The sequence below is a fragment of the Neodiprion virginianus genome, chromosome 4 (genome assembly GCF_021901495.1).
Source record: "Neodiprion virginianus isolate iyNeoVirg1 chromosome 4, iyNeoVirg1.1, whole genome shotgun sequence".
NCBI lineage: Eukaryota > Metazoa > Arthropoda > Insecta > Hymenoptera > Diprionidae > Neodiprion > Neodiprion virginianus.
This window is the reverse complement of record NC_060880.1, coordinates 30207946-30230920: the sequence shown is the minus strand read 5'-3', so window position 1 is coordinate 30230920 and position 22975 is coordinate 30207946. Positions and strand designations below refer to the sequence as shown.

Here is a 22975-nt window from a genome sequence, read left to right as displayed (position 1 = left end):
TGAAGTTGGGCGAGTCAAGGAGGACCATCAGTCAGGATGAAGGTCCGCGAGGGTGACATCGGCCCGCCGCCGGCCAATAACACCACGTGATCCAAAGTCAACCCAACCCCGTGAAAAATGATCGCCCCTAAATTGCCCGCTCACATGATAAATATACTTCGCGTGTGTTTATATTCCGCGCACTGCCCGGAGGACCCGATCAATCAATGCAAACTTCAAAGTATTCGACCCTGTCTGCGAGCCACCGGCTTATATGTATACTAACGCTGTTTAATACGGGCACTTGCCAATCACCTTGGCCATTTATAATAAGCACTTTATTTATTTAATTGTACAATAATAGGCGTGATGGTAATTTTTGTTAGGTATACGCTTATATGCGGTAAAAAGAATGCAACCTACGAGATCTTGAGTATTAATGCAAAGTAGTAGGTAAATTGTGCAAACGAGATGATTTGCTAATGTGACAAATTTTTTTGTTCATTATTCTACAATATTTCCTAATTTTTATATCGCATTGAACGTAGGTTAGTCAAATCGAAAAAAAAAATTTGAACTGTGTCACGCTACGAAATGAAAGAGAAAAATTCAAATGCAGGTAAAAATTGCGGTCACGAGACATTTCAAGAGTCATTCGTTCGCCACAGACGTAAGAAACGATCGATTGGAAATCACGTTTCAATTTAAAAGTGTTCAATCTGCGTATCTAAGGAGGACAAAGCTGATAAACGGAAGAACTAGGATCTTTTCCACAGGATGCGCGTGCATCACGAAAGCATGAAGAACCAGTTCACGTGGCAGCAAGGCACGTGACGAGACCGCGTTAGGGATCTCGGCGTGGTATCAGGCAAAAGAGGGAGGAAAAAAGGCACAGAACGAGAAAAGGAAGTGGAAAAAGAAAGGATGCGTGTGCGTGGTTATCAAACAACCGGCCTAAACTGGAACTTGAAAGGGAGGATGACGTCGCATCCATTCATCGACGCGCCGTAACGTCCCTGCACTTGCGGCCAGAACCACGGAGCGACCTTGCAGCCGCCCTCGTATCTGACTGCAGTCCTTCACCCCCCGTCCGACTAACTGTACACCTCAACCTGAGCTTGGATCTTCCTGAAGATTCGTCTCGTCCGATCCAACTTAGATCTCTCGCCGTTGGGATGTATACTCGGGCCCTCCGGCCTGCGCCGGGGGTTGACGGCTTTGAATTATGATAACTCTCGTTTCCCCCGTATCGTGGATCGCATCAAAGATGCGTTATGTTTTCCTGCACGCGACGAGCCACCCCTTAAATATTATACGGTTGAAATTTTTCTTGATTCTTATACCGCTGCGCAGCCGAGTCGAGACACAGCTCACTGCGTGATTATACCTATATACAGCGGAGAAAGCTGGACAACTGCGGATGAGGTAGAAAAAAATATTGAAAAGCTAACCGCTCGGAAGATTTTGGAAAATTGAGAAAGCTACCCGCCAAAAAAAATTCGACGACAAATTCTGTAGGTAGCCGCGGGAGATAAAGTCTGAGCAATAAACAAGTCGACCTTAAGCTGTGCCGAACCTAAATTAGTGCACTTCTTTGAAATCGACGATCTTTCGCCGGATCTCCGACGGGTCAAGGTATAACCCATAAAATTTCACCCAATAAAATGTACCCGGGTAAAAGTGGTGCAGTGTGCGGGGAAAGTGACCGATGCAAAAAACTAGAGCGAACAAATGGGAAAGTGACGGAACGCGCGCCATACCGCATCCCGCAGAAAACGTGAGGGTGTCCCAAGAGCCGCCCCGCAGAGTTTCGAGTGGCACAAAATTGCCCGAATACTTAAAGGGGACAGTTGGCCGCGGAGTAAAACCGCCCCCGAGGATAATTATGCTCTTTGTAAACCCTTCGCCACGCGGTCAACCGGCTTCCGTTTGGCGACCGAGGACGTCTCACAGATCTTCGACCCCTAACGACGCGTGAATTTTGGAGAAAGCGAAAGGTAGGAGGAGCCCAGATAAAGGAGCGCCTCGAGCCGGGCTCGTAAACTCGAACAGGTTATGGGCAAGGGTGTTTGGGCTACGGGGATGCTGCCGCTTGTCCACGCAGCTCGCATTCTTCCGAAGCGCACGGGGCTCGAGCGCCCAAGTATACAAAAATACAGTTACTCGGGGGATGAAGCGGAGATCAGCATCTCGCCTTCGGTACGGCTAACAGAGATGTTACAGGGTGTCGCGTTGCCTCCGGACTCGTGATATATCGCCGGACCGCAGTTACCGGCTCTTCCCGTTATTCTTTTCTTTTTTTTTTTCTTTTTTTTTTCTCTCTATCTCTTCTTCTTCGTAATACTTATGCACACTGCAGCGCAGCGCAGCGACATCGTTTCTCTCCGTTTATATGCGCCAAGGCGAGACTGACGTGAATCATCCCTGTCCGACGTCCATGAGCTGTCCAGTCGCCCCATGTGGCGGAAATTGGAGCAAACCGAAACCCCCAATGGTCCTACTTTTCGTAGGAAATTCGCCTCGAGGTCAACCTCGCCAATTTAGCGGACCGATCCGATCCTTACCGCGAAGCAAGAGACCACCTGTCTGGCCCAGCAGGGCTCGTGAACATTGTTGTTAAACAAGCAAAGGCCGACCTTCTGTTTTCCTCGAGGCCCGAGGTCGCCTTGACACCCTGAGCTCGATTCGGACGGGACCGATGTATGCATCCATACGTTTGTCCTCGCTCTAAGAAATCCCCAAGGACTCCTTGCTGCTCGATTGTCTCTCAATTACGATACTACCAGTGACTCAGTCTCCTCGTTCAGGCCTCTCTTTACTCGAAAATTTTTCACGGCTCCCGACTGTGCGATATTGCGGCCTGATCGGGAACATTTTCATCTTTGGAATACCCTGGCAGGGAAGCTTCTGCGGCAAATATCTCGGCCGATAATAGCTCACCACTGCGCCCCGCAATCACGACACGGCTACAGGTATGCGAGCGTGGACCACAATATGGACGTGGATGGAATCGATGTAGGTACGCCATTTTTACACAGCGGTACGGACGCGACGTTTAGGTACGTGAAGAGCGGCTAACCGCTGTGGTTTGCGGCTATCCGCTCCGGTGGACGTCGTAACGAGAAACTAAGCCATCTTGGGTCACATATCGTCGTAGAACCTACGCACACAGACCGTGTCCTTCAATGATTACGACGAGTAGGTGGTGAAGGAATACGCGCAGGGTATCTCGGTTCCTGTCTTCATCCAGTGCAACGTTGCGGAGGTTTCAGCTGCCGAGGTCTTGGATATTATAGACTTTGCTACCGCTACGGATGCTGCAGTATAATATATATCGTAATTTCCGATTTCCTGCACCACCGTTCTGTTTGTATTCACCGCAACGGTCTAATAGACATATCACAGACACCTATTCCCGCGGTCGCCAAGCCGGTATTCACGCCGGAGTCTTTGATGCGGTCGTCAGTCCCTGGTGGAAGCCTTTTTGCTCGGATATTGCTTACTTGAGTCAGGCCCCGGTTAGCCGCCGCAAAGGTCTTCGTGCAGTGGTATCATTTTGCTTCACGCGTTACGAAAAAATAATCACCAACCTCTAACAGTCGAGAATTTTTCATTTTATGAAATTTTAGTCAAACGTAAATGTAACACGTTATAGGTGCCACATCGCGATTAGGAGAGTCAAATTGTTGGAAGGTATGTAGGTGTTGTACGTTAGAGCAAATGTGACGGTTTAACTTTGAACTAAATTTACGATGGTCAGTACCACGTCAATGCTGATCGATATTCCGTAGCCTGGATGTGTGCCACCGCTGGAAGGATTATGTAAAGAGGTGTGTATAATTCTTACCTCGTGAAGGATTCGCGAAACGTGATGAAAAATCAAAGAAGCGAACGATCATATACGCACATGCATGGGCAGGCTTGCTGCAGCGGCATTAACGGTGGGCACACATACACACACCCATATACATACACGCCCGTTTTGCATGCCCTGCATGCCTCAATTCTCGCGCCTAACATGACTTTGCGGTGATACCCGACGGGATTAATGATTTTGCGAAGCACCGGGGCAACCGGGCCGTCGTCTGCACGTGGCTCAAAAACAAATATGCCCGCTACACAAGTACGCGGTAGCGGTATATTAACGCGGCTCCAACGGACCAACGGAAAATGAATGAATCGCACCCGCGCTTTTGCTTCCTCGGCCACGTGTGTCGGCTACAGATCACGCCTTCCTACCCTAAACGCAACGTGCCTTGCACTACGTGCACCGTGTAGGTACGTCTCCGATCGCGAATATCGTATCGACGCCTCGAAAGAAGACAGACTCGTTGCAGTCGTAACCACGGACAACCGCGGTGTTCGTCCAGCCGAGTCACGTACGTACGTGCCGATTCGACTATGGATGCATGACGTTACTTGTGTGCAATGCTGTACACGCGCTGTATTCACGCTTCGCGTTCCCGCAATTGAAAATTGAAAAGTTTCCGAGAAACGGGAATAAAACGATTTGAAGTTTTTTCTTCTCACATCGCATCGATTCGAGGATTCATTATCTGCCGTCTCTGTTATACACATTTATTTTACATTAGCCTACGAAATTGCGATTCAAAAATTGATCTTATCAATTAATCTCTCACTCAACGATATTTGTTAGTCGTATACGTAGGTATATGATGTACGAACGACGGTGGCAGCCGCAAAGCAGCGGTTGAAAACGCCTCACAATACTCCGGCAGATATATTATGTATATGTGATCAGGGACGCGGAGGAGTATAAGTGCAACCAAAGACGTCTACCTGGGACGAAACTTGTCGACTCGACTGCATCTGCGGGGTCCAGCTAGAGAAGATGGTATCAGAGACCGTGCCAAAGAAAACAATATCGTGTTGCTTGGCTAAAAAACACGTCGAGTCCTTGGTCGTAGGTACGGACCGCGTTTTACCCGGTGCCCTTGTCTCATCTACGGAGTCCCGGAGTCTCGAGTCTCGAGTCTTGCGTCGCCCTCGCCCAGATCTGCTCCTCCGGCCCTCTTCCGACAGGCAGTTAGTTACGGCCAAAGCACAGTCCCCACGATGCCCCCGCAAAGTAAAAATAATAATTTAACAATTATCTCCAGCATCTTCCCCGGTGCTCTCGACTCGCTTTCGACTCGCTCGCCGATCCTTATACCGCGAACCACAAAATTATGAGCTTGATGGCACTCGCATTTTTCGGGGGGAGTGCGAGGGCCGCACGAGCAGACGGAAAAAAGGGCGAAAGTCTATAAGACACCCCTGCGATGCGGAATGCAAGATTTCACAAATCGTTATACGCGTTGTCGTATTATTATCACTATTTTTTATTATTAATCGACGGTATCGTTAGGCACGGGTTGGTCGTTATCCAGAAGTTAAGAATTAGGCAACAGATTTATTTTTATTAGCGTATAATAGATTCTATTGCCGAAGTGTTCCACATAAACGACAAATAGATACATTTCTATACGAGCCGCGTATGCAAATATGTATATATGTATATTCCATCCGCAAGAATACGTGCGCTATAAATGATCAATTCTTTTCGGCATACTAAAATCCGTATCTCATATTTTTATCTACACCGTTTCAGAGATTCAGTCGTAAGAAATTCTCGGAAACGATCACATCTTTTCGACAACACAATCGATTCTCGCCATGTCAAACGCGGTAGTATAACGTCTTGTTCTATGCGTGTGCAATACCTTTCCCAGACTCATCTTGAATCGTAAATAGATACACGTCTGACTCCAATATCTTATTTTTTATTATCATTATTTTTATTAGGTACCATAATTCCACTTTCTAAACACCTGCTGAATATTGGAGTCAGCAATCGCGTGCAGCATTTACAAGTTTGAAAAGAAATTGACATCGCTTTCGTCATCTCACCATATACATATGAACATAAGGTAACGGACGATATTTCGGATAGCTAAATGAATCGCGAGACATTTTTTCCCTCGTTTCATCGCTCGTCGACTACCGGCTAAACTACGACACGTCCGTGTCTCTTATGGCCGACGTGACGCCGGTTTGCACTCCTGAAAAACGTGCCCCCGAAGGTTCAACCGCGTCCCGACGGCATAGGAACGACGTCGGCTATCCAGCAAAGCGCACATCGTTTGGAATCTTGTGAACCTTGGTGAAAGTGTCGCAACGAAAGTAGGGCTGACGGCGACATCGGGCACGAAACTGGCTCGATCCACGCGGGTGTCGCACCTACCACGAAACGAGCCTGCACGCGTTCAGTCATATACCTAGTTAGGTATAGGCGTAGATGTAATCCAGCAGCGGTCATACGGACAGTCGGCGTGCCTTCGCGTGGCCATTAGCGTGGGTGCGGCTCCTCCCCTTCCTCCTTATCCCCTTCCCTCCCACACCCCCTCCCCCACCCCATGACCCTCTCCGATTCTTTCCCCATTCAGTTACGACACGCGCACCCACACACGGAACGTCGGGGCGCACGCATATATAAAAAAAACGCACCTTTGCAACGCGCTCATAAACAAATCGGCCGCATTTTATTGGAATGTTAAAGCGGAATTGGTATTCCACTCGTCAGCCACCGAAAATATGTAAGCGCACGCCTCGCATGCCAATTTTTCCCGCGCAGGGCTGAGGAGCTCGGTTCAAGTATCGGGGCTCTCGGCTCTCGCTGCGCATCCGGTTGTCGTTCGCACCGTGTCACCCACCCGGTATATATGTATACTTATATATATATATATATATATATATATATAAATATAAATATAAATATGTACATATACATACACACACACACGTATGTACGCGCGTGTACTACGTCACATATACTGCAGCTGTATTAAGTACGTGGACGTGCCGCAGTGTCACGCCGTTCCGTCTGTAGACACGGATTGAACGATTCGCGACGGGTGCAAATTATTTCCCATCGTGTGTACGAATGTGCGTAACTTACCCATGGCACCTATGTTCGAACCAATTACTCGAGTCACGTGCACCGCTTATTATACCGTATACGAGATATTTAACATTTTGGATGCCTTTTTCCATCCCCAAGTATTCCATCCTCGACATTCGACAAACGGCTCATCTGCAAGGACTCTCGTCGGGATAAGGAATGTATTGTTTTCAAAAATTTTCTGCAAATATAATTGTGATGTGGTTGCGTTTTATTTACAACACGCTTAGGCAAAATTATAGCTGTTCTGATACGTGTTTTTCCGAGTGACGTTAAATTCAGGTTCATGTTTATCCCTTGAATTGTAACGTGAATAAAGAAAATATGCATGTCATTCTTAAACGACTATATCAAGATTGTGAAAATTATTAAAATAAGGCAATTTCGAAAAGCGTTTTCAATCATTGCGAAATAAACCACGTTAGAAATTGGTGATTTCGTAACTTGCAGGTTGCTGAAAGGCCACTTGAATGTTTTGAAAGTAGTACAAATTCTAAGTACATCTTGACAATCGTGAAATGATCCGTCTAATGTAATCATCTTGTTTCGTTCCAAAAGATAGACGAATTATAAAGGACAATTCGTGTTCGTGCTTGAAATTGACCCAACTTGACCTTCTTTATAACATATAACACGAATCACCCGAAAAGGATCTGCGAATGAATGCAGAGGTCAGAAGGATCGTACCGAGGAGAGCAGCTACGATCGTATAAAATCCAGACCTGCGACATCGCGTAGGGAATGGCCGAAGCCAGTGTATGCGGTGAGTCGTGCAGGTTGTCGTGGTGAGCGATTGGCTATTTCACACCACATTGCCTCATTCTTTATTGTACAGCGTCAGCGTTCGGCCGACTCTATGCAACCCTGTGGGATTTCACTTGGTCATCGAATTTATCATGCTCAAAGAATCCGTTCCGAAACGACGTTGTATGATCGACTCTATAATCCGAACACATGTGATTGAAACGATCCGCATATGCGGTGCGAGACCGAGATATTGAATTATCCTGAAGATGGCTAGCAGTAACCTCGGCTTCAGGTCACACTGCACGAATCCATCTCGAATAAATAAGGAAACACTGCACTTTCGCGAGGGATGAACGGCAGCGATTCTTCTTCGCCGAAGATGCTGTTTCCAGAATTATTTCAGGTACATCGCACCGAAGCTGTTTTTGAGTCGCGTGCATGACGGTTCGAAACGCAAAATTGTTTATACGATGTATGTAAAGATGTCCGAGACACCAAAATAGCGGACTGCTTTAACGGTGACGTTTGAGGTGATTTTCATTATCACAAGTAGGTAATGATCCGTGACTGACGAGAAGCTGCTCTTACAATTTAGAGAGTATATTTGTTTTGGAATCTGGCAAATGAAAATTGCAACCCTAAAACTGTCCGATGAGCCTTTGAACTTCGGGGTCGAAGGTACGAATTTACCCAATTTCTGTGCGGAAGGTTTAATCGGATTTCAATTGAAGAAAAGAAGCCGCCGTACGCTTACATCGATCGTTCGAAAACTGGGCGAGGGTTGATCGATTGGCTGTATCAGCTGACGAACCGATCAGCTGTTCACCCGCGTTTAATGTCTGCTGCAGCTTGGACCTTTCCTCCTGAAATGACAATGGAGACGAAGGCCTAGCTTGGCGCCCTTCCTCGCCCTCCGCTCCCGAGGGAATCACGGGGAGCGTTTCGGCCTCTTATACAAGTGTCACGGAGCGTGGATCCGCCGAGACGAGCGCCTGTAACCTCGAGGTATCCGAGCCACCGATAGCAACGAAATACGTGATCGAGTCCGTCGGTACGGGGAAAACCAAAGGCCTGACCGACAACGATTATTGATTATAATCACCGTGAGCTACCGCTGCGCAAACCAATCAGAATATTTGCCGTCACGGTTAATGTTAACAGAGATACATATATAGTTGCAGGACAGCGGTACGGTCGTAGAGTGGAGGATGCGTTGGTTACATTAGTGGGCTCGAGGCAGCTAACTCGATCAAGGTAACCCGATCTGGTATGGAAATGGCCTGCAGTATGTCTCTACAGTGAAACAATGTTTAACCTGGGACACGGGTCGCGTATTGTTATTTTAATAGACATTATTTGATTTTAAAGTTCAGTGAATGCCAGTGTGTTCTTGAAGGGGGATTTGATTGCTCCGCGTCGATAGGGTCGAGCCCTGTTATTTCGTCCCCTGCTGGTCCCCATTTCCGACCAGTGGAGCCTAGCTGCCTACCCGGCGTCTTTGAATGCCGTGTGCCCCGCAATCCTGTACTGCACATCGGCACATCTGAGCTGGCCGCTTCCGCCTGCTTTCTTCCTACCCTCGGTTTCAAAACCAACCCACCTCGTGCGCCCAATTTTCACCGTAAGCGTATACTTTTCTCTCCCGTATCCTCGTGTTCGCCGTCTCCGTACCGAGTCAAAAGCCCGAATATACCCGGCGTACCCGAAAGCACTACTGAAACGCAAAAACTTGGGGCAAAACTGCCGAGGGAGCGAATCGCGACCGAGAAGGGGACATTTGAAACAGTCTATACGTGGCCTAGGGCTCCCAGCGATGCGTGCCTGTGTATGGGGGTTGATTGGCCGCAAAGGGGCGATGTGTGTGGACCGGGTGGCGGGTGGGAGCCGCTAAACTCGCCTCGAGTAAATAGAGTCTAATCAACTGCGAGGATCGACTGATCAGCCAGATTCCAAGCCAAAATCGGCCCCATTGTATATACAGTGGGTTTCCTCCCCCTATTCGCACCGGTTTCGAGATAAGGCCTCTTGCGGGCCAAATTTCCTTGTTCGTCGTTTCACTCTGCGCACCTTATATGCTCAAAGATTTGCAGGAAAACGGTGTTTCCGCAAGTTTTTGGAAAATTTGTACCTAAGATGGCTCGTATGTTTTATTGGTACGTATTTCAGACCCATCGTCAGTCCGTTGAAGAGGAAATTTCACGACCCAAGTGGATCAGGGACCCAACGTAAAGGAACATCTTTGCCTTGGCAGAAGTATAAAGTTCGCACGTTTCAATCGATTCAGAAGGCGTTATTTATGTACTAGTCTCGTCACAATAGCGGAGCTATTAATAACGCGCGCGTAAAAAGGGGACGATCGTTTGAAAAGAACGAATCGGTAATTGAAAATTAGTCACGTCGTGAACCATTGTCTTTTTCGAATCCGCAAATACCTGCACATGACAGCTGTGCGTCCGCAAGCTCGTCGCACACGTCATCGGTTGACTCACGTCGTTGCCGCATTCTGAGCATCCTCGAAACAAAAGCGAATCAATTACATATCAAGTTTGATGTTCAGAAGATTCTTCCGACCAAATTCTAGGCTCTCGGATCGTTTCGCGGTGTCCGTCGGAGTTAATTCGACGATAAGGAACAAGGAAACGCGCTGCTGGAGATTTCACAGGCAAATGAACAAATCAATTTTCACGGAGGTAAACCCTTTCGGACATTTAGAATTACACCGAGCCGTCTATGCGGTGACTAAACTACGTGCAGGCATCGCGACGATTCCGTTTTTACAGACGTATATAGTTGCAGTCTCTTCGTGCAACGGCGCTTAACGCACTCGGGAGATTTAAATTGACAGGCCGATTGTTGGCTTCTGACTCCCTTGAATCGCGATCAAGCATCACAATTAGCTACACGTGACGACGATGCCCGCGCCAATCCACCTCTGCAGCTTTACGACGCTATTACGGTGAGATACGGTAACTTTGCAAGTTAGTTACTACCTACGTTTTTTATTCGACTTACAGTGCATGCGTATGGAATACGCTCGTTGCGGATATACATCGAGGAGAAGACATGAGACACGTACCTATATACTCTGCGATATTGTCGTTGGAAACTTTTCCTTCGTCCCGATATTCTTACGAGATTCGATCAAAGAGTATATTCACATGAACAATGGCTTTAGATGGTAACAAGTCTGAAGAAAAAAAAATACGCCATCTTTTTCTTCTCTCACAAGTAGAAGTGCGATACCCGGAACGACACTCGAAGAAGCTGAAACGAAATCTAATGTGGAACCGAGTAAGCTGCTCGATCAAGATACAGGCGGTAGAAGTACGTTGCAAATTTTTTGACGAACCAACGCGTCTTCACACTATTACCTGATTCTCCACATCAGAGTCGACACGTATGTAACCGTGGTGAATTGGTTGTGGACCAAACGGAACAATACCGTAATTTGTTACTGCGAACAACAGCAGAGCTAAGCAACTCGGTGAACGAGGCTTAGATGATACGTGTCGAAGAGTGAGGTGTTCGACTCAATGCGTCCAAAGCAACGTAGTCGGGTAAATTTCTGGTTACGGGAGGCGTAATGGAATGCCAGTAAGAGACGCGGAGAAACGGCGAGAGACGGAGGCGGTAGTCTAGACAAATAGTCCCTCAACGACAATTTGGCTCCCCGCGTCGTCCTCGTCGAAACAAAGTTACACCAATCCGCCTCTTTCTGGGGGTGCGGCAGGGGGGCGGAGGGGGCGAGCAGAAGCTGGAATAATTAAGTGAGGCCGGGGCGCGCGAGTGAGCGAGAGAAAAAACTGCAGGGGAGAAAGAGAGGCCCTGACGTATTGAGCATCGGGTATATATAGCGTTCAACGAGGGGTTCTTTTTCCTTTGCCGTTGCAGAGAAAAAAAAGGAGCGGAAAAAAGGAGAGAACGAAGAAGAGAGAAAGCAGACAGACGGAGAGAGAGAGAGAGAGAGAGAAATTACACCAATATCTGCCTGCCAGAACAACGATGCTGCTGGGAGGGTGTAGCGCTAATCTTTCTCGTCGACAGGCATAATTGGAAGACAAACGTAATTATAATGGCGGGCGCGCGATACCCTGCACCCGATTTTTTTTCTTCCCTCGTCGACCACGAGGGTGCGATGCGAAACCCATAGGCAAAGTTATTCGAAGAACGCGACCCTGACTGATGTTATTCGAGGTCCTGCGCCATCCATCAGCATCAGTCCCACAGGCAGACGATTAGTCCGGCCAGTATACACCCGATACCTATAATAACCATCGACACATCGCATATGCTTCAGCGTTTTTTATCAATCAATTCCCAGCCGCTGCATGTCCCGTTCCTCTTCCCGTCGACAAATTCTTCCTTTCTGTGACAAGTTATTGCAACGATGACCATGATCGTCGGATTTGCGAGGGTCCGGTCACCAAAATCGAAGTTGGATGATTTTGGAGGAGGGATTTCGAAGGAAACAATTTTTCACATTTGGCCTTCCATTATGATATTCGTATCCTATTAGTGTTTCCTCCGATTCCTCGAACAAGTGAATCTACACCGAAATCCTCAAACTGCTTCACCGAAATTTAATTTCATCTTGAGTAACCAGTACCTATGTTACATATAATATGATAAAAATCTGACTCATATCATCAGCGTGGAAGGAAGCTTGGGTAGTTTTGTTACAATCGACCAACTTCTAGGTATATACAGTTCTAAGCCCACGGTATCTTATCATAAGAATTCCCGCATGCGTATAACGAATGAAAAGAATGCAGAAAATAAGAGAAGGTGAGAAAGGGGGTGGAAGCAGAGAGGAAAGGAATAAGGGAATGGGGGATGTCTCGCTGGTGCCCGCACCTAATTTCACAGCAGTATTATAATCGCGATCTAATTTATAAAAGGGGTTCCGCAGAAGCTGGGTGGGCTGAATATTTCACAAGTTTATCTGTCGGACAGCCAGAGTGGCGCTATCGGCAAACTTCTTACCCGCGGCGCGCGCTTATTATTTTGAAAATACCCCGTCGCTCCAAATCGCGTTGCAGCGTATAAATACATGCAAGCCCGCGATCAGATGCTTTTTATTATTTATCACACGTTCCGCAGCTCTCGAGGGTCTAAGGCAATAATCACCGACAATAAACGCGAATTGTACCTACTTGATTATTATTATTGTTCCGACTCCTCTTCAGACCCTCAAATAACTCGCGTCTCGTTAGTCGGCGGCTCCCCTGCAGCTGGAATCGGCTCTCGGTTGAACGCCGCGGCGCGACGACGCCCGATCCTGCAGGAGAGCCACGGAGATCCCGGGGGGTGAATGACTGTGACGCAATTTGAAAAATTACAAGAGGCCCGCGGTCCGTCGCCGTGCAAGACCTGTGTATTTTCGCATTCCACGAAGGACTTGCAGTGAATACGCAAGGCTTTTGCCGCAGGTATACGTATATACATATCCACCCGCTCTTCCCGTCTTCCTCCCTCCCTCCCTCCCACCCGCCCTGCACCCCGCTTGCAATACCTTGAGGAGCGACTTAGCGGAAGCGATGTATCTCCGGGTTTCTGCCTCTCGCATTCTCTCTTCGACAAAATATTCCTGCAGGGAGAATATATTATCGTTTACCTCGGAACTAACTAATTTCGAATTCAAATTTCACGATAAAAAAATCAAGAAAACTCACGTTATATCCGAGACGAAGTGTTCGGATATAATTGTTTCGGAGAATCGGTCTCAGCTGCAGCAGCAACGTTGCAACACACGTACGTACGTACCTGCTTTGCGGAGTTCGCAGGCATCGGGTGTAGGTACACACCGGCAATGTTCTCGCAACAAGGCGAATTACGCAAAAAGGGGGTGGGGTGAGAGGGGGTGTGTAGTTTATCGCGAGGACGTGGGGTTGCTCCAGGTAGGCGAATACGCCTCGCCGGTGTGGGTAGTTAGCGAGCATCGTAAGATAGGGGGCTCGTTATTGTAGGTACGGTGTTCCTAAATTGCCGCCCTAGGCCGGGACATCCCGCAGTCGCAGAGGAGAAACCACCGCCGACCTCGGTGCTCGACTAACCGGTGGACCAATTAACTTTCAATTAGAGAATTGAGATAACTCTTATCGCGTCCACGAGGGCGGATTTTATGGGCCTTTCTTTACCCACTGGGCGACGTTTATGTCCGCGCTGATACATGGCCGCGGCAAGGGTTAGAGATACCGATCGTTATAGACGCGTAAAAGGGATATTATCCGGATGAGGAGGTGAAGGATTGTAATATGCCTCGGGATCCCCGCGGCCAGACCTTAAGCGACTACCGCCGTTATCAATAATCCCGTAACAGAAGCCGCGAAATCCCAATTACGGGTAATTATGCAGCTGACAAACTCATCTATACGTGTAGTACTTGTCTTTCCAGTCGTACTTCAGATAGATTCCCAATTATTGCATAACACATCAGGGGAAATGCAACAATTTTGGTACGCTTACCGCACGAGGTAAACAAGCAGTTTGTTTCTAACTTGGCGGTTCATTTGAGCCGCGATCATAAAAACCGACAGAGATGTCGTGTGCACGGACAGTAATAGAAAAGGTCCTAAAGCGTGGCGCGCTGCAGGGTTTAGGCTGTTTGAAATAATATGCTTGGGTATTGTGTGCCTGTATACGTATGTGGTGTGTACGTGTTTTTTTTTTTTTTTTTTATTTCTTTCTTTCTTTCACTTTTATACGAGGGAAGACAATGCCTGGGCGGTGATCGAGTAAACATGGAAGTGCATGGGTACAGGCTGCGGGGCAACAAACACGAGGCATCCATATGTATGATTATGAGGAAGAAGTTATCACCGGCTGCAACAGCACCGACCGACAGACTGCAGGGAAGGCACCTTCGGCCCGGGGACACGGAGGCAGAAACCCGCAGGCCGGTTCATATTTGTGCATTACGCTCACGTGCAACGATACAATAAGGATTCCTTGATGGCGGGGGATGCATGCTAAGTGCTGCTAGTCAACGCTGTTGGCTCGGTATCTCGTGGAGGTACCTACGGTGCACCTTGACTGCGGTGCGTCCACCTTGTCGAGGGATGCGTTCACTTGCAGCTTCGTGGTCTCCGTCGTCCGTTTATTCTCAACAGGTTTATCGGTACCTGCGATTTAAGGGAATCGGCATGAGGCACGGACGTCGTCGAGGCACATCTAGGTATACCCTGCCTACCTACGCGTTAGACGATGTCGTACACGGAATAAGAATCGTAACGCCCTGCGATCTACAATTTTTACTGCAACGCGGCTCGGCCCTTAACGCCCAATGCCCGATGCAAGCACCCATGGATCAGCTATAATGGGCGGAGGTGCAGTGCTTACTCGGGCTTTGTATAAAACTCGGATTACCCATCTCGCCGGAGAACCGTTAAATTCCATTTACTTCTTATACCATGATGTACCTGTACCCGCTCTCGAATGCCTCACCACTAAATTTTCCGATGGCCACGTACACGAATTAGCTTAGAAGATTTGGACCACGCTGCTGCCTGACTGCAGGTTTTTAGACACTCTACGGATTACTGATATCCGCGTCGGTATAAATATGAACCTCGTAGTCCGTATAATGTACGCTTCGCGACTACCTACATTTAAGTATGCATCTTATATTTTATGATAATGCTGCTCTACACCGACGACGGTATATTTCAGCAAATTAAACGTTTCGAGGGTGAGATTCGAACGAGGAATCTTACGTGGCGCGACATCGATCACGCTACAATATCGATCTGGACGACTGTAAGACGAAATCACCGAGTCAAACTTTGTCAGCAGAGTTTCGGTCGCGTGTATATATATTTTATATAATATAATAACGTCACCGGGAGAGGTAATCCCGGTCCAGTGGTCAGCTAATCAAGCATAGATGCGAAAAACACCCAAGAAACGGACATCGGTGCCACGCATGGCTTGGCGAGTGTCAGCCGCCCGAAGAGACGTCCTAATACCCGTGGAATCGAACCGTGACACTCGCGTTGCACGGTCGCTTGTGTATATATATATATTATAGATATATATATATATAGTTGTATACATACATATATATATATATATACATACACCGTCTCGGCATGGGCACAGCGGTATGCAGAGGGAGCTGACCCGAACGGTTGGTCGGAAACTTGCGAGAGGTAGTTAACCGGGAAAGAAGAATACATAACGGTCTAACGAAAGCAAATAACTATATACCTGCCGCGAGAAGCCGATTTACTCGCGATCGGTTCGATCCTGTACCGAATTAGGCATCAAACGATATTGCCCGAATACCGCTCAGCGATATTACGTGGATGGAAATCACACCAGAAATGCAGCTATTAGAGCAGTAATTCTTCGTCGAGGAGCCCCAGGCGAGGTCCGTGTGATACGAATGAACCGAATTTCGAAATAAGGTAAACCACAAGAGAGCTCGTGGTGTATAAAGAGCTGTGGATCCGGATTACATAGCGGACGGTTAGGGCGTGTTCATGCTCTCAAACAATCTCGGGTTTCAACCCCGATGAATTTACCGGTCAGTCAAGGTGGATTTGGTACCGCGTTCTTCTGGGTATCCAGCCCGATGCGAGCGGCAACGTTACACGACTTCACCACGGCGACAAAAAACCCTTGGTTCATTTAGACCCACGACTCGAACCCTGCATGGCCCTACCGCGTACTGGATGGTTGGCTCTTGTGTTTCAAGAGTAGCCGTGCCGAGTGTGACGAAGGGATCGACGGCCGCTGGGACCCGCTTCGAATGGCCCTACAGTTTACGCTATTATAGGTCAGGTCGAACTGGACCGGCAACAGTACTTCTCCAGCCGGATCATTGTTCTCCTCTGACCTTGCCGTGGGATTGAAATACGTCCTCCAGACGGATACGCGGTTCACGGAAGACCACAGACGTTCGAACACGCCGCGGATGAAACAAGTGCGGGTTAAAATGAACCAACTCGTGACGTCCGGATCTTTGTTCCTTTTCCATTCAGTGCAGAACGCAATTCTTGCACGGTGTCTGGTCGAATCGCACCAAGGCTGTGCTGCAGGTGGAAACAGAAATGTTCCAAACACTTCGTGATACCCGTAGGACTGAGATGCGATGCGAAGTTTTTGGCTTTACCGCACGCAGCGTGCATAACTATTTGTGGGTATGTAATAGATCATCGGTAATCGCAACTCGAAAATGTCCTTTATGATACGAACGTCTTTAATATCTCCATGTATAGTATCTGTAACTCAGCTAAAGGTGTAAAAAATGCTACACTGCGGAAGTTATTACGGGTATTTAAGTTCATACACCTGTGAGACTTGGAAAAATCCTCCAGTGTAACGGTGTATGTCTCATTTTTCAAAAGAATTTAGTTATAATAATGTTTTTCTCATGCTTGTAGTTAATTTTCAGAATTTGTAAGATGTAATCAATATCACGTTGCCATTTCAAGGTCAATTGATCAGACAAATAACTGTGCTCAAGTTAGTTAGCACCGATATTAGTTACTTTCAGCTGACAGAGGATAGAAGACCTGTTCTAAATCTGGAATGCTGCAAGACTAAGAGACCTAAATCTCGTCAACTTTTCAGCTGATTTCCAACTAGTGCCTTTACTTCCGGCGGAACGTATCCTTAATCGTGAGCCGCATCATCTTGCAGATCATGATTTTCAAATTATCATGATATTTTATTTCAAACGAAGAATCACATCGCAGTACCAGAAAAGCCTCTTGTAAAGTGTACCTACATATAATCACACTCTCCGACATGAGGTTAATTGTTACAAGTGTTTTTTCTACCGCGGATCTGAGCACGTATAATAATCGCGGTACGCATTATAACGTTTGCCGATGCGAGTACCTCCATAGAAACCAGCATATAGTAAACCTTGGTAACCCAAAATCGCACGACCCGTGTTCTAGGAGCGGCGTATCGCGCAGGAGAACTATTAATTTAGCAAGTTTGTGAAAGCACAGGTCTGATAAACCTGCACGGACTAATTCCCAGGCATGGAATAACTTTTGCGTCGGGTCTGATCCGCATTAAGATACGCCGCGTGTTCGTCGTCCCGTCCGTTCTGAACGAGCCAAGCCAAGTCAGGGTGGCTTGGTGCAGGATTAGGTTAGGTTGGGGTTAACTCGATGTTAGACTAGGCTACCAGCTATACCTCGGGTTACGTTCGGTGAACGATACACCAACGCAGGATCATGCTTGTGCTTTTAGGAGTGCAAGCATCGTTCCACAAACGCATGAAGAGAAAAAAGATGTGAACACCTATCGCAACCCTGAGTGCTGAGGTGCATACCTGTAAAGCTCAAGCTCCACGGAAGCATTTAGCATGCTCGACCCAGGGAAGGCACAGTCAGGGGTCGCTTCGTACAGCTCCCGCAGTTGTTATCGCGGTAGGGAACCGCGGTAAGCCTCGTCGCTTATACGAACAACTTGTTGATTGCCCTAGTACGGATCGCTGGCGTAGCCTCCGCACTCAGCGACTACCAATCGGACCTTGTCTTACAGCGAAACATACCAATTGCGGTGATGGACATCATGGAGAGTCAGGATTAGTGATGAAAATCTTGTCACACTTTGAACAACAAAAAAGCTCGTTGATGATGGTTGAATTTTATTATCGCGATGATTCACGTTGATCAATGTATCACGGCGAAGGAATAAAGTTAACCAACGAGCGTATTTTCAGGTAAAAATAATGCCCACGACTGTATTTACACATTGCCACTGCATAGCTCATTGTTGGATATTTATACAGTAGCGTGCAACGGGAACTTACGAAGCACAATGTGCTCTATCGTGAATTATTACTGAAGTCAAGGCTGTACCGATTCGTTGATGACTACATTTTAAGAACTGAGAGGTCGTACACTGTACCGGTTCAATGATTTCATCGGTATAGTTCCTATTTCTTCCAATGCAGAAACTGTTTGAAACTTTTATACTTGGCCTTTAAACATTCGGTAGAGCATGTATACTACGGTGTAGACAAAAGTATTTAGCGTTCAAGAGGTCCGGTAGGTCGTGTTGAGGAAAGAACTGCATGTGGCCGGCAGATCCCGAGTCCGTGACTGATCGTTAAAGTATAAACTGCGCGTATAATCGACGCGGCATAATGTCTTAACGATTATTCTTACTACGCGAGTCGCGGTTGTGTAATACAAAACGAACGGCTAACCGGTGTACGTTATGACGGTGAATCTGGCATGGGGTTGGCGATGAATAACAAAAGCCCCGGGATGACTTTTTCGTATGCACTTAGCAATGATGGACTGCAGTCTCGCTTCTTCCTGGACGGTCTGACATGGGAACAGTACGCGGTGCTATAGTGGGTACCGTTTCACGATGCAACTGTTTAAACTACGGGTGTACAAGTCCCTCGTGATGTGTCGATACGTTCGATCGCATTTTCGATTGAGGTTGAAGGGCACGTTTGAAAAAGTTATCAATACTGGGCGAACCGCGGTTCTAAAATAGGTATCCATTTTGCTTGCTGGAGGAAAAAAAAAGACTTTTGGTACACCAACTCTACAATCGCTTTGTCAGCCTAGCATGATCATTATTTACGAAGGCATTATACGTGAATTCGCATATGTGTATTATCCGTAGGGACGTTACATATCGTCAAGAAGTACACGGGGGTCAAGTCAAACTGACTTCACAGTGACTGGCTGGACTTGGAGTTATTTACGAGCGACACTCGAGCGATTAACATTTGCATTATAAACGTTTAAGGGAACGGATCTTGAGACATATTATTATGCTCTGAGATATTTGAATGCAAAATTTACTCTTACGGAGCGTGTTTACATGTCACAAGTACAATGCATTCTCCGGTATAATAACTGAGCACTCTACGAGTAAATCTTTCACTAAAAATTGCACGATTATCAAGTGATTGTCAACCTCCGTGCATATTACCTGTAACGAAGAAACGTTGTGGTCATTATACCGAGGGTATTTTAAATGCACGCTATAATTGAGTCAAGTTTTTATTCAACACTCGAAAAAATTAAAAAAAGAATTTCATTGTCAGCTAGTGCTTACAATGAATACTATGGTACTTATTACATCAGCGGACATACAACGGGCTAAAGAAATTCTGAACAAAATGCATAACGGAATAGTTTGGGAAAGGATTCTCAGTTGATTCGATAATGTACGTAGGTATTGTAAAGACGGAATGCAAGGGTATAGGCGAGTATAATTGGAAGAGATTGTAATTCTCACAATAAGTGTGTCCGTAACTTATACGAACAATTCTCAACTTGATATACCTATGTGAACCAATAATTGTCCACAGTCATAGATCTGACCACTCTCGAAAAAGAGAAGTAAAGTACAAAATGAGGAATGATAAATAATTTAAAAAATCTCTTCAACGCTCCTCATTTCGTGGATATCCTCTATACCTACTATATGATATATGAGATAGGCGTTAATTTTAGATTCTCTGTACATCGTATGAAAAAAAGCAGACTACAGTTCCTAATAAAATTTTAGATAAAAAGAAAAAATGAAAAAAAAGAAAAAAACCCGAAGCCCGAAGTAAAGTCCCCTCGTCAAATCGGCCGGACAGATCGATTCGAAAAAGCATCCCCGAGATGCACGTGGGCCCTTGGTAAGGATGCCCCGCGGCGAAGGACGCGGATCAGCCTCGTGGACCCTGGCGAGAGGTTCGCCCGCGAGGGAACTTGTTTACCTCCGTTGTCAAGGAGGAGGTGTTTCCCTCCGTCGCGGTAGCGAAGCGGCAGGCCCAATGAGGGCGTGGGAGGCGACGAGGAGCCACGTGGTCCCGAGGCGACCCGGAGAACGCGGGGCGGTCCGAAAGCTCGGAAGGCGCGAAAAGCTCCGCCCAGAGACCGGCGCGCGCCCTCTCCTCGACTCCTCTTCGGCGACGCTCGCCTCGCGGCTACCGAGGTACAGTCCCGTCCAGTCCTCCCACCCGCATCGTTCGCGGGGGATCGCTACACGCGTTAACGCGACGACGCGAGCCGCGATACCGCGGTTTACACGCTCTCGCAATCAAAGAGAAACACCCGGCCCTCTCCGTTTCCGCCATGCCGGGGGTCGACTAGTTGGCTCTGAGTAGAGACAGGATCGGGTGCGGGAATTAACGGTTTGTGCGGTTATTCATCCCCTTCTCTTCATCTTATCTCATCCCATCTTCGTTCGTATCCCTTACTCGCAGAGTGCGGTTGTTCCCGGTTTTATTCCTATTTTCCGATCGCTCGCCGAAGAGAGCCGGGACGATGAAGCCAAGGTGCGGGCGGCTCCTTGGGGTCCGAGCCGATCTTTCGCGAGGGTGATAGATTCAGTGTGTGATAGATCCGTTGATCGCCATATTTATTGTGCAGGACAAGCCGACAGGTGTTATTCGATGGTGCGGATACACGTATAATACCTGGTAGAGAGATAAGTGAACGGGGAAATATAGAAGGACAGGAATCACAGCTGTGGTGTCGGAGGGTCGTGAAGAGCGAAATTCTTCTACGGCCGAAGAATGCTGCCGTATCAGGTGGCGATGGCCGACTATGGGAGCTTCCAGAGGCAGAGTCCGGTCGGCGTTGGCGTCGGCGTCGGGGTCGGTGGGCCCCATCAAGGGGGCGCCGGGGCCCTGAACATCAACCCCGCGTTCACGCACTCCTGGTTCGTACCGGCGGACCTCTGTGTCCCGTACAAACAGAGTCAGGGTCCTCTCCTCGAGCCAGGGCATGTTGTTTATCTTATATTTCACTATTTACATGATACATCTTAGGTATACCGTACAGTCATTTTTACATACACGCGTTATGTTGTACCTGTAGGTACTTGTTACATTTAATAGCCAATAGATATTAGCACAAGCGAATAATCGCATGCACCGCTGAGACGTACCTAACAGGGTGGAAAGTTGGATTATTATTTTACAGCTGAAGTAACGATCACGGTTTTATACCTCACGTACCTTTGTGTCACGAGTTCTTTTTTTTTGTACCTCAGATCCGCGGTGTAATCCTTCGTTTTTAGTCACAGAATCCAGCCAAGCGCCGTATCAAAATTGTAAATGAATATAATATATTATGTGTAATGATATGTAGTTTACACATATAATGTTTCAATTGAATAACTTTCACCACAGAATATACTATTATAATTGACTATTTGTCGAGGAAAATTCATTATAAAAATTTGAGACGTTTACGGTCGTCAAAATTCTTGCAAAGTTATTTACGGCTAAAAAAGCATTTTTCACCTTAAAATTCTTAATTGGGTGTATCATTCTTGTTATTAAATGTCCTACAAAAACATGCTGGAAAGAATATTAGCTGTTTAGAACTTCTCTGTGCAATCAATTTCCATTGAGAGAATTGTCACATAATTAAAACGTAGAGAATGATCGAAAAGAAGACATGTCGAGATGAGAGAATGATTGCCATGAAAGAAAAAATTAAAACAAGGTACTTCCGCTGTAAGTTACACCCTAGTATGGTGCAGGTCGAGTATAGCCATGACTTGAATGACCAACCTATAAATCGATCCAAGTATCCAGTTATGTTTTTTTCGTGTCTGGAATGTTGAGAGGTGTAAACTCGGTCTATTCACAATGAACTTTTCAGGTAGCGAATTAAAACACAAAACGATGTACAATACACATTTTTTTTTATCAAACACCCTGTATAATAACTGTAGCTGCAAGATATAATGACGGATAACTTTATGCAACATGATATATAATTTATCCACACATCTGTACGTCAAAGAATTTTGAGACCAGGCCGTGGCAGTGTAAGACGATCGGTATTGCAGAATCGACAATGACTCGTTGTCCGAGGAAACAGGCAACAAATGTTGGCAAAAATCGCGAACAAAATATTTGTATCGCGATAAAACTTGATCCGATATGATGACTAGCATGTTCGAAACGATGAGTTGCGAGTAAAGTTAAGACTGCTCTGGGTATCCCGCTCGTGCCTTGACCGACAGGACAATAAATGATGTCTTCAAGAAATCGCGAATTTCACACATATCAATCACCCCAGACTTGTAGTTGATACCTGTGCCATATCGGACGATTTCGCTGTGGAGACATCAGAGTCTAGTCCATTGAGCAAAAAGGTTTAATTCTCAGTCTATGTTATGTATCAATGTCTGTAGTTTGGCGATTAAATAGACTCGTTTCTATTGCAAGCTGTAATAAAATTTTCAGTACTCTCAATATCTTGACCAGTTTTTATCGAAACTTTATGTCATACGTATGACAGAGTCTTATTATTAATTTTTAATGCGTGATGGTGACATTATCTTTCTAAACCG

General features: G+C 46.7%; 1 protein-coding gene across 6 annotated transcripts in view; it reads left to right on the top strand.

Moving 5' to 3' along the window:
• Positions 1–22975, top strand: part of LOC124302660 (protein trachealess) — a 174587-nt gene that overhangs the window by 115848 nt on the left and 35764 nt on the right. Inside the window, exon 1 of one of the 6 annotated variants that reach the window (XM_046759046.1) lies at positions 20621–21328. The exons of 4 other annotated variants lie outside the window; for them this stretch is intronic. In XM_046759046.1, coding sequence (XP_046615002.1) covers positions 21183–21328 — 146 coding nt within the window. In that variant the 5' untranslated portion in view covers positions 20621–21182. Of the gene's footprint in view, positions 1–20620; positions 21392–22975 lie in introns of those variants that run through there. One more of the 6 variants, XM_046759045.1, reaches the window with a different exon arrangement.